Source organism: Oncorhynchus mykiss, chromosome 21, assembly GCF_057628025.1.
Source record: "Oncorhynchus mykiss isolate SJ-2025 chromosome 21, ASM5762802v1, whole genome shotgun sequence".
NCBI classification, from domain to species: domain Eukaryota; kingdom Metazoa; phylum Chordata; class Actinopteri; order Salmoniformes; family Salmonidae; genus Oncorhynchus; species Oncorhynchus mykiss.
The window spans coordinates 13,933,203-13,948,515 of record NC_143042.1 but is presented as its reverse complement, the minus strand read 5'-3'; the positions used below and the strand labels follow the sequence as shown (position 1 = coordinate 13,948,515).

At 43.9% G+C, this 15,313-nt stretch overlaps 1 protein-coding gene across 1 annotated transcript in view; it reads right to left on the bottom strand.

Moving 5' to 3' along the window:
• The window catches only part of LOC110500046 (nuclear receptor-interacting protein 2), a 29,531-nt gene that overhangs the window by 13,081 nt on the left and 1,137 nt on the right, over positions 1-15,313 (bottom strand). Inside the window, exon 2 of the mRNA XM_021577163.3 lies at positions 4,115-4,423. Coding sequence (XP_021432838.2) covers positions 4,115-4,423 — 309 coding nt within the window. The remainder of the gene's footprint in view (positions 1-4,114; positions 4,424-15,313) is intronic.

Genomic DNA, 15,313 nt, shown 5'->3' with positions numbered 1-15,313 from the left:
TAAACTAAAGGCATTCTATTTCACACACATGCTGCCAAGGATAGTAGATGAGTTCCAGTCAGGCAGACCAACCCTGTGCTCCAAATATGTTCATCTATGTGGTATCTAGGGGTCTTATACTTCTCTCTTTTTTTAAATGGTTCATATATTTTGTGTCTTGTAAAGCTCTGTCAGCTCTACCTTATTATCTAAGCATAACTCTTGATTGGTGTTTTTGTCTGTCACAGTTCACCTTCAAATGCACATTTACCTGATTTTATATTTGCATAATTCTTGTTTTTTTTTTATATCTTGCCTTGTACAGCTCTCTTCATACTTGTTTATCTAATGCCTACGGATAATGATTTATGAATGTTTTTATTGTCCCTTGTTATAACTCTCTTTTCATATGGCACTTTATGAACTTATCTCAGCATATCATAATTCATCTTGCACTTGGCAAAAGATGGTGTTAATAAAAACCACTATGAAATTCAACTTCGTTGACATTTTCTTTTGATACTTAACATTTTGAAATGAAGGACGAGGAGGCATGTCTAAAGGTTTCAAATGTGTTTTCAGTTTGATTCTGCGTTTGGTTTTCAAGGGCACAAATTAGGAAAACTGCAAAGCTATCAAGGCAATGGGTGGCTGCTTTGAAGAATCTAAAATACAAAATATATTTTGAATTATTTAATAGTTTTTTTGTTTACTTCATGATTCCATATGTGTTATTTCATAGTTTGGATGTCTTCACTATTATTCTACAATGTAGAAAATAGTAAAAATACAGAAAAAGCCTTGAATGAGAAGGTGTGTCCAAATGTTTGACTGGTATGTGTTTACACCCCTTTGCTATGACACTCCAAATTGAGCTCAGGTGCATCCAATTTCCTTGTATCATCCTTGATGAAGTCCACCTGTGGCCAATTCAATTGTTTGGAGATGATATAGAAAGAAACACACCTGTCTATATACAGTAAGGTCTCACAGTTGACAGTGCATGTTGGAGCATAAACTATAACATGCAGTTCAAGGAAATGTCTGTAGATCTCTGTGATATAAATATGATGAGGCATATATCTGGGGAAGGTATAAAGTGTTTGAAGTTTCCAAGAGCAAAGGGGTCTCCAGCATTGGGAAACTGAAAAAAATATGGAACTACCCAGACTCGGGCAAGAAGGAGGTGGCCAAGAACCCAATGACCACTCTGACAGAATTACATAGTTCCCTTGGCTGAGAAGGGAAAACCTGCCAGAAGGATAACAGTCTCTACAGCACTTTACCAATCTAGGCTTTATGGGAGAGTGGCTAAGCGGAAGCCACTCCTAAGAAAAAGGCACATGACAGCAGGCAAATCCTTGATGAGAACTTGGTTCGGAGTGCAAATGACCTTAGACTGGGGTTAAGATTTACATTCCAACAGGACAATGACCCCAAGCATGGATCCAAAGCAATGCTGGAATGGCTTCAGAACAAGAATGGGAAAGTCCTTGAGTGGCCCAGCCAAAGCCCATACTTGAAACCCATTGAAAGTCTGTGAAAAGACCTGAAGATTGCTGTTCACTGCTGCTCCCCATTTAACTTAACAGACCTTGGGAAAATCTGCATACCCAAATACCCAAATCCAGATGTGCAAAGCTGATACAGACATACAGTTGAAGTTGGAAGTTTACATACACTTAGGTTTGAGTCATTAAAACTCGTTTTTTAACCACTCCAAAAATTTCTTGTTAAAAAACTATAGTTTTGGCAAGTCGGTTAGGACATCTACTTTGTGCATGACACAAGTACATTTTCCAACAATTGTTTACAGACATATTATTTCAAGTATACTTCACTGTATCACATTTCCAGTGGGTCAGAAGTTTACGTTCACTAAATTGACTGTGCATTTAAACAGCTTGGAAAATAAAACTCGTAAAACGAGTCCTATGTCGACATAACCTGAAAGGCCGCTCAGCAAGGAAGAAGCCACTGCACCAAAACCGCCATAAAAAAGCCAGACTACGGTTTGCAACTGCACATGGGGACAAAGATCATACTTTTTGGAGAAATGTCCTCTGGTCTGATGAAACAAAAATAGAAATGTTTGGCCATAATGACCATCGTTATGTTTGTAGGAAGAAGGGGGCGGCTTGCAAGCTGAAGAACACCATCCCAACCATGAAGCACGGGGGTGGCAGCATCATGTTGTGGGGGTGCTTTGCTGCAGAAGGGACTGGTGTACCTCACAAAATAGATGGCATCATGAGGCAGGAAAATTATGTAGATATATTGAAGCAACATCTCAAGACATCAGTCAGGAAGTTAAAGCTTGGACAATGACCCGAAGCACACTTCCAAAGTTGTGGCAAATTGGCTTAAGGAAAACAACGTCAAGGTATTTGAGTGGCCATCACAAAGCCCTGACCTCAATCCTATAGAAAATTTGTGGGCAGAACTGAAAAAGCTCTGGAAGCTTGTGGAAGGCTACCCGAAACGTTTGACCCAAGTTAAACAATTTAAAGGCAATGCTACCAAATACTAGTTGAGTGTATGTAAACTTCTGACCCACTGGGAATGTGATGAAAGAAATAAAAGATGGAATAAATAATTGTTTTTACTATTATTCTGACATTTCACATTCTTAAAATAAAGTGGTGATCCTAACTGACCTAAGACGGGGAATTTCTACTCGGATTAAATGTCAGAAATTGTGAAAAACTGAGTTTAAATGTATTTGGCTAAGGTGTGTGTAAACTTCCGACTTCAACTGTACCTAAGACGACTCAAAGCTGTAATCGCCGCCAAAGCTGCATTTGCAAAGTATTAACTCTGGTGTGAATACTTATGAAAATTAGATGTTTCTGTATTTGATTTTAAATACATTTGCAAACATTTCCCCAAAAAATGTCACTTTGTCATTATGGGGTATTGTGTTTAGATGGGTGCAATTTCTTTTTTTATTGTAGTTAATCCATTTTGAATTCTGGCTTTAACAACAAAATGTAGAATAAGTCAAGAATGAATACTTTCTGAAGGCACTGTACATGTATGAGTTCATCAACAAAGAGCTCTATCTATCCCAAACCACATTGATTTGTTGGAACCTGCTTCAGGCAGGTATGATTCAGAAAGCCAGTCAGTTAAAATGCTACACAACACTACCTTGAGATGACAGCCAGAAATGATGCAACTGAGTGGGTGTTTTTTGTGTGGCAGTCATCATTGTTCTATAGAGTGACTCAGGTGAGGTGATCTGGAGGAGGGAAAGAACACAGTAGTCTCTGCCGCCCGCCCACCCACTCCCCATGGTCAAACTCCTTTATTTGGGGGTATATTTTCGTACCTCTCTGTGGAGTTGATGCCTGGTTAGTCTCGTGTATGTAGGTGTTGTTTCATCAGTCTGAGCCTGTGTTCCAGACAATCAATACTTGTGGGTGGGTGCAGTATGGTGTTTTAAAGTTAGTCCAATTATTACGTTGCAGTAGGTGGGTTGTCAGTGGGTTGTCTGCAGAAATAATTAGGCCTGAACATACTGAGTCAGAAATTACTTGGGATGGTACGTTTGCTCATGTTCACTAATAACATCTTAATGACTGCTATTCATTCACTGAAATGAATGATGTTGCCAGTGAACTCAATGCATTTGCATTGCTGGTTTGTCTTCCCATCTTGCATATAGATTGATTCTACCAATGTTGTTCGTATGATTATCTTATGATGTTAGTATGATGGGGTCTTCAGCTGTGTGTTGACTTCATTATGAGTCTGTTGCTGATCCTGCATGTGGAGGAGTCACTGTTACAGTATGTTACATTAGCTCTTCATTTAGCCACAGACACAGTGTGACGAGAGTGTCTGAGGGGTGCAGAGGGTCGATATGGGGACTCTACAAACCCTAGAATCAAAGCCATTTAGAATTGACGAGACCGGGCTCAGTGGAATACAATGAGGGAATAAATCATCTGGATAAATGATGAGTCACTGTGGTCTCTCTGAGTGCTTCTCTCTCCTCCTATCCCTGTATCTCCCCCTTTCACTCCTCTTTTATCTTCATATGGAGTGGAACTGAATAGTATTTGAGATTTAATTTAGGTTAATAAAAAACCCATGACGCCGAAATGAAGGAAGGGTGGGTGTTGAAGTGTACCTTGCACTGGACCAGCAGGGTAGTGAGAGGCCTCTCCTTCCTCCTCTCCTCTGTTTTATCGTTGCCCGCTGTGCTGCTTGTCTTCCCCCCGGCCTCGCTGCTGTCCTCCTCCTCGTCCGACCTCGTCTCTAGGCTCCTCTCGCTCTCCTCCGTGGAGTCGTCAGCCGTGCTCTCGCTCTTCTCCTCTGCGTCGCCGGCGCCCCCCTCCTTGCTGTCGACTAGGGGCGAGGGTCTCCCCACGCGGGCCTCGCCACGCAGCTGTGTGATGTTTCCCGCCATGAGGCGGCGCTGCACGATGCTGTGGGGCTGCTGTAACCAGGAGACAGGGCAGGTAGAGGGATGTCAGACACCATTTTCAGGGGAGTCAGAAAGAAGCTATGCATTTAGGGCTTAGTTAAGCCTAGTCCTGAACTAGATTAGATTAGAGAGTTTATAGTCACATGTATAGGCTGGCAGATGTAATTACAGGGTACAGTGAAATTATTGCGCTCCAACAATGCTGGACAAAGAGAAAAAAAATGAATACAAATCGATAATAAAATAATAATATATACATATTACAACTGTGGCAATGATAAATGTCCATTGGGGTGGGGGAAGGGTGACTCAAAATGATGTCACTATAGAATCTCCATTGAAAGTGCTTTTTAGTCTTGGACTAGGCTTAATCTGTGTCTGAGATCCCGCCCCTTAGTTTAATATGTATTTCATAGTCGACCTAAAATGGTAAATAAATAAATGAAGAGAAGAGGGAACCAGTCTCGTGCAGTCTCTGTTCAATGTTAGAATGTTACAATGATTCCATATTCTTCAGGACAGAGAGTTCTGTAAATATGATACATTTCTATCTTAGTGTTCTGTACAGCTTTCATGTCCATTTACTCAGACCAACCCCATTCCATAGAGACATTAAGGCAACTGTTCTTTTATGATTCGATAATTGCCTGGATGACTAACAAAAATCGATTTTAAACCATTTCAGAAAAACTGGTGGGCAAAACAATAAAATGTTGAGCCTTATGGTAGTCCAGTTGTTTTGCAGTAGGGAGTCACTCTAGAGAAAGATGGAAATAGTTTTTCTAAGAGGCCATGTAGTTTGAAGTGAACAAAAGGTCAGCTAACACCAGCAAAACCAACAGCATCAATTCACCAGAAGGAGGATGTCAGTGATTTCAGATATACTTGCTGCTGAAAAACGGTGCTGCTACTGACGGGACGGAAACATCCATTCTCTCTATGCCAGAGGCACATCGTTAGCTGTAAGTAGCGTGTGTGCGCTCTTATGTGTGGGTAGGCGCGCCTCCAATCTGTGTTATCTGCACTGTGCATGTCTGTACAGTATGTAGCCTACAAAACAGTTGTTCTGCTTGTATCACACAGTTGCTGGTCTCAAATCTCACCTTTGGGGCCTCATTGTGAGTTCAGTTGAGGTGTTGAAGGTTTCAGGTAATGACCACAACATCAGAGCATATCAGAGCCGAGCTGTCTGTCAGTCTCCTCCTGGGCTCATTTCACCCTGTGCTCCAGCTCTCCCTGTCAGCCCATCAAAGTGATCGTATCAGGGCTCTGAGCCAGTGTTCTCACACTGGCTCACACAATAGATCGTATCAGGCCTCTGTATACCTCTGTGGGTAGGCGTTCTATTGATCAGGGAGGAAGTACTCTCTGGAGGGGCCAGTTTTGCTAAGAGCTTTCTCTGTTATAGGGCTTATTGACACTGTAAACAGGCAGATATGCACTCTCTCGCTCCCTCTCATATTCAACTCTCTCACACACTCACACGCACATAGAAGCAAGCCTGCGTATGTGTGATAACCACATGAACAAGGTCAACTGAATAGGTTAACAAAAACAAGAAGCTTGTTTGCTCTGACTTTTCTAAGACATTTAGTGGGTATACTGTATATAGTGAACTCCAAAAGTATTGGGATGGTGGCTTTTTTGTTGTTGTTTTGACTCTGTACTCCAGCACTTTGGGTTTGAAATGATACAATGACAATGAGGTTAAAATACAGACTGTCAGCTTTAATTTGAGGATATTTTCATCCATATCGGGTGAATCGTTTTGGAAATGACAGCCCTTTTTGTACATAGTCCCCCCATTTTAGGGGACCAAAATTATTGGGATAAATTCACTTATGTGTATTAAAGTAGTCAAAAGGTTATTATTTTGTTCCATATTCCCGGCACGCGATGATTACATCAAGCTTGTGACTCTACAAACTCGTTGGATGGATTTACTGGTTGTTTTGGATGTGTTTCAGATTATTTTGTGCCCAAAATAAATGAATGGTAAATAATGTATTGTTTCATTTTGGAGTCACTTTTATTGTAAATAAGAATAGAATATGTTTCTAAACACTTTCTACATTAACGTGGATGATACCATGATTATGGATAGTCCTGACTGAATCATGAATAATTATGAGTGAGAAAGTTTGACTCACAAATATCATACCCCAAGACATGCTAACAATTACAATAACAGCATTTTTTTGGGGAGGGTGTATGATATTTGTGCATCTATAACTTTCTCATCATTATTCACGGTTCCTTTCAAAATCTCTTAAGTGATGGCTACTGTAAAGTCAGCTAAATTGCATTAGGGGAGTAGGCTCAAATTAAGATCCTACATCTGTAGGTGGGTTCTGCTGCTGGTACTGTGGGAGACTGCAGTTTCTCTAAAGACTCTGTGGCACACCGGAAGTGTCTGGTGAGAGTTTACACAGACATGACCCTTGACCTCCTCAGCACCTTCAGTAGACGAGCAGGTGTCCGTTGTGTATACAGCCTTGAGTCTGTAGTCTAGTGCCTCCTCTAAAAGATACTATTACTGAGAGCAGCTGCAGGACATCACAGCACAAACAGCCTCATTACTATGTTGTGATACAATGCCACCTCTGATAGAGTTATTTTATAGTTCTATAACAAATCCTGTTATTTTACAGTTCCTCCGTATGTTCGTGTTAATAGAAAACCTTGGTACCTTGTATCCTTTCTCTGCACATAAATTAAGTATTACATGGCCCACTCCTGTAATCATAGTATTGTATTGCACCCAGATACGAAGAGCACAAATCCCCAGAGGGTTGACTGTCCAAATACTGCGATTGTGCAATCATACCCAATAGCCTGAGGAACAGATGGAGCAAGACGGAGAGGAAGGAGGAGGATAAATGCCACGCTGGTATTTTGTCCCGTTCTTTTCTCAGCTGATTGTATTGTTTTCATCATCATTTCATCCTTGTTTTGTATTGTGCAACGTGCAGGGCTAATTTACCATTCTCTACACGAGGCTGGAAGCTGCAGCTTGTTCTGCCTGTTTACAATATGAATGAAGATAAGAGGGGAGAATTATAGGAGGGTAGAGAGAGGGAGAGAATGAATGAGAGAGAGAAAGAGAGAATAAGAGGGATAGAGAGATCCCAGTAGATCCTGGCTATATCCCTTTATCCCCCCCACATTTCCTACCATTTTGCCTCCATCTCTCCCCTCCTTCACTGTTGTCTGCCAGTGCGAAGGCAAAAGTATATTGTTGCTGTTGCTACCTCATAGTCCAGGCAAGGTTTGTGGATACAGGAACCGACTGGGTAAGAAGTGAGAGGTATTCAATCACTCTCAGAGGACATGGAACTTGTAAAAATCCTTCTGTATTTTTCCAAAGCAACTAGTTTGGGCATTACACAATTCATCGGGGAACTTTAGAATCTACCAGTCTGTAGAATTGTCCTCCCAACCCAGCCTCAGTTCTAGCTGATCATGTAGTTGCTAGGCTGAGCTGTGTTAGTCAGCTCTGACACAAGCTGTGAAGAAGGCTTCTCCACAGGAGCCCGCCGCAGAATAGTCTTTCCACAATGAGCAGCTCGACGTCCGCTCCACACCACTCCACATCAATCAACAGGGTCACTTGGACCGGGCCTGAATCATACTCACCCCCTTCTGGTCCTGGAGCGAAGGGAACAGTGTTTTCTGACTCTGTCATATCTGACAACCATTCAAATCAAGCTCCCGTGTTTCCTTTGACCTCACACTCACCTTCCCAGCTATCAACACCCATAGAGAAGGGTTTTATCTCGATGTCCGCAGCCTTTTATCAGAGATGTCATTGGAAAACCAGCAGTGTGTCATTCTCGTTTGACCCCCACCATTCAGCCTTCTATCTTGCACCAGCGTTGTTGAAGGCAACACAGAAAAGGTGTAATTTCAGCAAAGTTTTCTCATTTACATTTCTCAAAGCTTGCAGCATCAGATCATTTATTATCTAAATCGGACAATGATTAAGGGTACTTCAACACGTATCCCCCCGCTCCTTCCTGCTGTAATGAACAGCATGTGTACCGAAACACACACAGGGAGATAGATAATGAACCCAGGTAAATGTGTGGCTGGCTGATGGAGGGGCTTCCCTGGGCGAACTACTAAAGGTTTATCTGGAGGGAGGAGTCACAGTCTGGAGGGAGGAGTCACAGTCTGGAGGGAGGAGTCACAGTCTGGAGGGAGGAGTCACAGTCTGGAGGAAGGAGTCACAGGCTGGTGGGGTTATATCCTTCCTGTTTGGCCCTGTCCGGGGGTGTCCTCGGATGGGGCCACAGTGTCTCCTGACCCCTCCTGTCTCAGCCTCCAGTATTTATGCTGCAGTAGTTTATGTGTCGGGGGGCTAGGGTCAGTTTGTTATATCTGGAGTACTTCTCCTGTCCTATTCGCTGTCCTGTGTGAATCTAAGTGTGCGTTCTCTAATTCTCTCCTTCTTTCTTTCTCTCTCTCGGAGGACCTGAGCCCTAGGACCATGCCCCAGGACTACCTGACATGATGACTCCTTGCTGTCCCCAGTCCACCTGGCCGTGCTGCTGCTCCAGTTTCAACTGACCTGAACCCTAGGACCATGCCCCAGGACTACCTGACATGATGACTCCTTGCTGTCCCCAGTCCACCTGACGGTGTTGCTGCTCCAGTTTCAACTGTTCTGCCTTATTATTATTCGACCATGCTGGTCATTTATGAACATTTGAACATCTTGGCCATGTTCTGTTATAATCTCCACCCGGCACAGCCAGAAGAGGACTGGCCACCCCACATAGCCTGGTTCCTCTCTAGGTTTCTTCCTAGGTTTTGGCCTTTCTAGGGAGTTTTTCCTAGCCACCGTGCTTCTACACCTGCATTGCTTGCTGTTTGGGGTTTTAGGCTGGGTTTCTGTACAGCACTTTGAGATATCAGCTGATGTACGAAGGGCTATATAAATAAATTTGATTTGATTTGATTTGACAGGCTGGAGGGAGGAGTCACCGTCTGGAGGGAGGAGTCACAGGCTGTGTCCACAAATGGCTCCCTGTTCCCTATTTTGACCAGAGCCCCATAGTACCCCAATAGGGTGTCATTTCAGACACAGACACAGTCTGTGGTACTGCTGATTTCTCTGACTTCGTCCCAGTGTGTTACTTTTTTACATTTATGGAGTTTTTGTTTGGTCCTTGGGAGGAGATTTAAAAAATGAAGAAATAAACATATTTGACAAGCATTAATTAGTCGAGGGAGGGAGGGAGAGAGAGAGAGAGAGAGAGTTGCCTGGTTGCCTGGTTGCCTGCCCCCCCTCTCAAGGGGAAAACCCTCCTTTAAATCCCATTATTATTAATAAGTTATCGAAAAACTCCATTACCCATACTTCCCCTCCTCAGTGCTCCTCTCTGACTGGCAAAGAGCAGAGCAGATTGAAGCTGACAGCAGTGTACCCAATGTAATTCCCCCTGCTCCATGTGAGTGAGGAGGCAGCTGGCTGTTGTAGGTTCCGATTGCCCTGCAGCTACAGCGAGGTCAGACTGTTTAGATGCAGATCCTCTGTCCACAACAAGCGGCCTGTGTGCAGTGGTTGTGAACTGCCATACAGTATGTGCCCTGGCCTTTTTATAAAGTTCAAATGCATTTCACTGTTCTAGCGCTCCACTTTGGCAGATGCGCTTAGTCTTTTGTCTGGTTTCAGGGACAGGGATGGCTGCAAAATAACCCGTTTGGAGACAAAGATTATAATAATGTCTGATGTTGCATCTGTCTGGCCATGACATTCTCAGAGACAAGATGGCGTGCTAAGGTAAGCAGTGTGATATCAGGGCTTTTGCAACAACAACAAAATAATATATTGACCGAATGCCGCGAATGAACGTTGATTATCTATTCAATTTCAGCTATCACAGTAGACATGTTCATCACTTTTGTGCCAACCGTCAAATGGCAAAAGCATGGGTACATGTAAAACTGTCTCGTTTTGCCATATAGCTCATACAAGGCTTTTATTTGATTTGTCACACTAGATATGGAGTTATCCCTATTGAATCCCCCCTGGGATAACCTTTATGGCTGTAAATGCATGCTGATGGGTGGTAGTCTTTATTGGCTAAATGGTTCAATTGGAATTGGCGTCCCTGCTATGACTTAGGCTAATCTTTGTCTGCATCCATCAGCGTTCATGCAGATGAGATTATATTGGCTGATATCATGATTGGCCATCATTCATTTCAGCCAACAGAGATGATGACTGGATGAGTCTTAAATAGTGATTTGTGATGGTTGGTTAAACATGTACAAAGGATGTGAAGGTTCCTGTCCCTTCCTGTTCCTCCCCTAGTTGGTCTCTAGAAATCAATTCTCTCTTCAATTGGCTGTAATTAAAGAGAGTATAACTTCCCATAGCCTTTCTGGTACTGAAAGTATGGAGCAGAGATTGAAATGAAAACTTTATTGGCATGACATATAATATTTCTATGACTTGTTGATAACACTGTATGACACTTGATGAATGCCAAATGTAGGCTAGATGGCCATTGTTTATTTTTTTTTTAAATGTTATATTTGAATTTACTAGATACAGAAGCAAACTGACCCAGTCAGACAACCGGTCCAGTCAAACCACTAGACATGGCACAATAGGTAAAGAGGAAAAACAAACTGGGATGTTTATAGAATATCAATCATCAATGACCTTGTCCTTTCCTGTCTGTATCCTGTCTGTCATATTCTAGCATTCCATCTAGCATCTTTTCAAGCCCTCCTCAAACACACACACACACACACACACACACACACACACATATATATATATATACACACACACACACACACTGTTCCTCTGTGTTCTTAATACATATTGCAGACTGCTGATTCTGCTGCTGAGTGTCCTGCAGTGACCTCCCTCGGAACATGTCCACAGTGTTCCAGTTCAAACCGGTCACTATGATGCTCACTCTTTCTCTCTCTCTCTCTCTCTCTCTCTCTCTCTCTCTCTCTCTCTCTCTCTCTCCCTCCCTTTTGTCATGGCATGTCCTCTTTCCTCTTTTCTTCTCTCATTCTCTCTGAGAGATTAGAGCCTAATTGCCATGTGGGCTAATTATCTGACTGCAACAGGCTCCTCTCTCTGTCATGGCTGAAGTCACATGACTCTGCTAATGCCTGCTTTCCCACTCGGATCAAGGTCCCCAGCCGCTGGCTTCCTGTCATACAAACCATCTGGGTGTAGCCAGCGACACATCTTCTCTCCCTCCCCTCTCTGTCTCTCTCTCTTTCTACTCTCTCCCTCTGCCATTCCCTCGGTCTCTGTGCCGGTCTGTTTCACCCAGGTATTTTTAGCCGGCTGTCTGTCTGCGGAGCGCGGACCAGCTCTGGGTGAACCAACGCTGCCGCCCATCAAAGCTTCTGACAACTGCCAGCGAGAGTGGATGAGAGAGAGCGGGGAGGGTGAGAGAGTGCAGAGAAGAGAGAGAGAAACAGATAGAGAGAGTGTGGAGAGGGTGGAGGGATAGAGAGAAGGGTCCTCACCTCTGCTCTCGTCAGCCAAGCTAATTGGCTCAGTGCTGGGTTCTAATGGTAATCACTAGAACCTTCCTGAGATGTCTCCTGAATCAATTCGCCATGGCCCTCCACAGTCAGAGTTAGGGCACTTTTCTCAAACTTCTTAGGGAAATGTCAAGGGATCCCATTGAGTGAGTGAAGGTGCCATGTCGCCGCCTGGGAGAGAACTCGGTCTAATGTTGTCGTCCTTGGATGTTATAAACAATTTAATGAGATAATTACCACCAATTAAATCCAAGCCCAGACACTTCCACTTGATGTGGAGAAGGATATGCCCTGCTGGGTTTGTTTGCCTGGTGCTGTAATGCACTCCTCTGAGCTTCATGCTGCAGTGAGGTGATGAGAAGGGAAGGTGCTCTACATTCTGCTCCACACTGGAGCATGCGGACGCTGCAGCCTAGCTCCGACCTGACAGAGACACCTGGAGCCTCCCATTTAGACAAGCCTCACTGGGTCTGTCAGGAAAGAGGATACACAGATACACTCACACACAGCTTATTCACACACACAAAGTTAAAAAGAGTGGGAGGCAGAGCAGATGGAGGGATACAACTGAGGAGTGGCGAGAGGGATGCTGCTTCCTCTCTTCCTCGCCCTCACTGTTTTTCTAGAACTCATGGCTTTCTGATATAAATAACACTTGTGCTAAAAGGGGCCACAGTCTACCACTTCCCCTCTTGTCCCCACCCTCCTCCACTCTGCTTTTCCCTTCCCTCGCTCTTGCGATTGAATGGTGGGTTGTCTTTGCCCTTTTCATGATCACTGCTCCCTGGCTCTGATCTAGGATGGGAGGGAGGGAGGGAGGGAGAGAGGGAGGGAGAGAGAGAGGGAGGGAGAGAGAGACCAAACAATCACTCTTATATAACTGGCCCTTTACTGTTAAATGATGTACTGGCTCAGTTGAAGTGGATGGGCAAACCAGGCTACATCTAAAGAAGCCCTGCGCGGTTCAATGTGTGCTTTTACACCAGGATTAGTTCTATTTTAATGACTTGAGAATGATAATGAGGACAAATGTCTTCATCCTTCCTTAATAAGGGAAGGAACCCATGAGACTGATAATAAAGCGTTCTTGAGATATGAACACTATTTCAGAATGACAGACAGACACACATATGTGGGCAGCAGGTAGCCTAGTGGTTAGAGCGTGGGATCAGTAACCGAAAGGTTGCTAGGTCGAATCCTCGAGCTGACAAGGTACAAATCTGTCGTTCTTCCCCTGCACAAGGCAGTTAACCCACTGTTCCTAGGCCGTCATTGAAAATAAGAATTTGTTCTTAACTGACAATGCAAAGTTAAATAAATAAAAAATAAACACACATACTGCCTGTCTATTCAGCTGTGAGGTGACATCACTACTCTGTTGGTGCCCATCAGCTGGCTTCTGTTTTATCTCAGAGTAGCCCCACGCACCTTAGGGAAACTCCTGCTGCTTTTCTACAATTCACTTTAGCCATGTCTCCACTTGGAGCGTGATTGCTTTTGACAGTCAGTACGGCGAGCGAGGCACGGCGGGGGAGCTGTAACAATGGCTGCCTCTCTGGCGTTCTGCTGTTCAGGCTCCGAGGCCATTACAATGTGAAGCAGGGCCGTGAGATGACATGCAAATCATTCTGTAACCCCTGGGGCCTGTTACCTCCATCGAATGGGGTTTCTAGCAAATGAGGTATGAATCAGAGCGAGTTCTTTTCTCTTTCCTATGAGCAGATAATTGGTATTAGCATAAGAGGGATTTATCCCAGTAGCGTCGTTGAATTACAGGCTGCCGTTCAGCAGATGTGGTCTACATGTTGGAGGTGATGCAGAAAAGATTCAGCTCTGACTGCATTACATCGTGACAAAGTGGTATAAAGTTATACATGTGACTGTAAATACACACTGAAGAGCCTGAGTGTGTCAGTGGCATCATCCTCTCTTGTTGTCACCCTTGTAATCAAATATTCCCCTGACTATTGCTGGTTTGTATTCAGAATAATGGAGACACTCGTTTACAAGTCAGACACCATGGGTGAATCCCAAATGGCACTTGATTTCCTACTGTATATAGTGCACTACTTTGAACCAGAGCCTTATGTGTATAGGGCATAGGGGTCCATTTAGGATACAGAAGATGGTTACCTTCAGGTTCTCTCACTGCATAGGGATTTAATATTTTCTCAGAGTGTGAATAGAATCCAGAGCACCAGACAGGCTCCAACAAATATTTAATTTCGCTCTAAATAACAGCTTGTTATCCTCCCACAATGCTCGTGTGAGAGAATTCAACTCTGAGAGCAAAGGGAAATAGATTTAGATATAACGTGAGAGGGTTGAGAGAGATGGAAGTTCGTCATGGAGATGCCGCTGCCTTCTGCGAAAGCTGTCTTTAAATACACAGTGTAATCACACACAGTTTAAACACACACACACACACAGCACACTTCTGATGCTCTCCGCTCCAGTCATTCTGGAGATTTTTGGAGTGCGTTCTGGGAATTTGGGAGGCAGCCATCTAATCAAGACTGTGTCAGCAGTTGACAGTGGGGCAACGAAGCCATTATCACAGGAAGCCCTTGTGTCCATAGAGGAGGACTGGGAGAGAGAGGACTGATTGAGCAGGAAGTGGGAGGATGTTGGGGGACGGGCGGACACTTCCTAACAGGGACTGTCGCTCTGTCTTACAGTGTGTTCTGTCACTGTGTCATGCATTGATTATAAGAATGTGGTTGCGTGGGTGGCTGTGTGGGTGGCTGCGTGGGTGTGCGGCTACATCTTAATCTAACTTGCCTCGCTCTGTTTGTTCTGTCCTTCTGGCCTCATAGCTAGTGTACTGATGGAAGTAGACGTGTGACGACCACACTGTGTCTCTGAGGCTCCATGTTCTCTGACAGGGTTTGACAGGCAGTCCTCTCATCTACTGTACTGAGTCTCTTACATGGCCTACCATCTTCTCTTGACACCTCGTCAGATAATGGAAATGGCAGTTGATGTTGCAGCGATAACAGTGAACGGTAGATCCATGATAAGCAGCTGGTGGCAAACAGAGGACAGACAGCCTCTTCAACTAACTATCCAAATAAGCTTATTTCAACATCTTCTATCTGCCAAGTCTCATCCAAAATGCATTTAGCCACCATTAGCCACCATTTAGCCACCATTAGCCACCATTTAGCCACCACCACTAAGAGTCAAAGTGACACAATACAAGCAGTAGAGTGTGATCTAATGGGACTTTCAGACAGCCACTGACCAGGGTGGTATTCATTAGGTAAAGACTGTAACAGGGAGGGACTATCTGAACTTGTTCAATAAGAGCAGGGCACACTGTAGTAAAGCATTCTACAACAGAAAACAGACGTTTTTCCTTGCAAAACATTTTGCTAC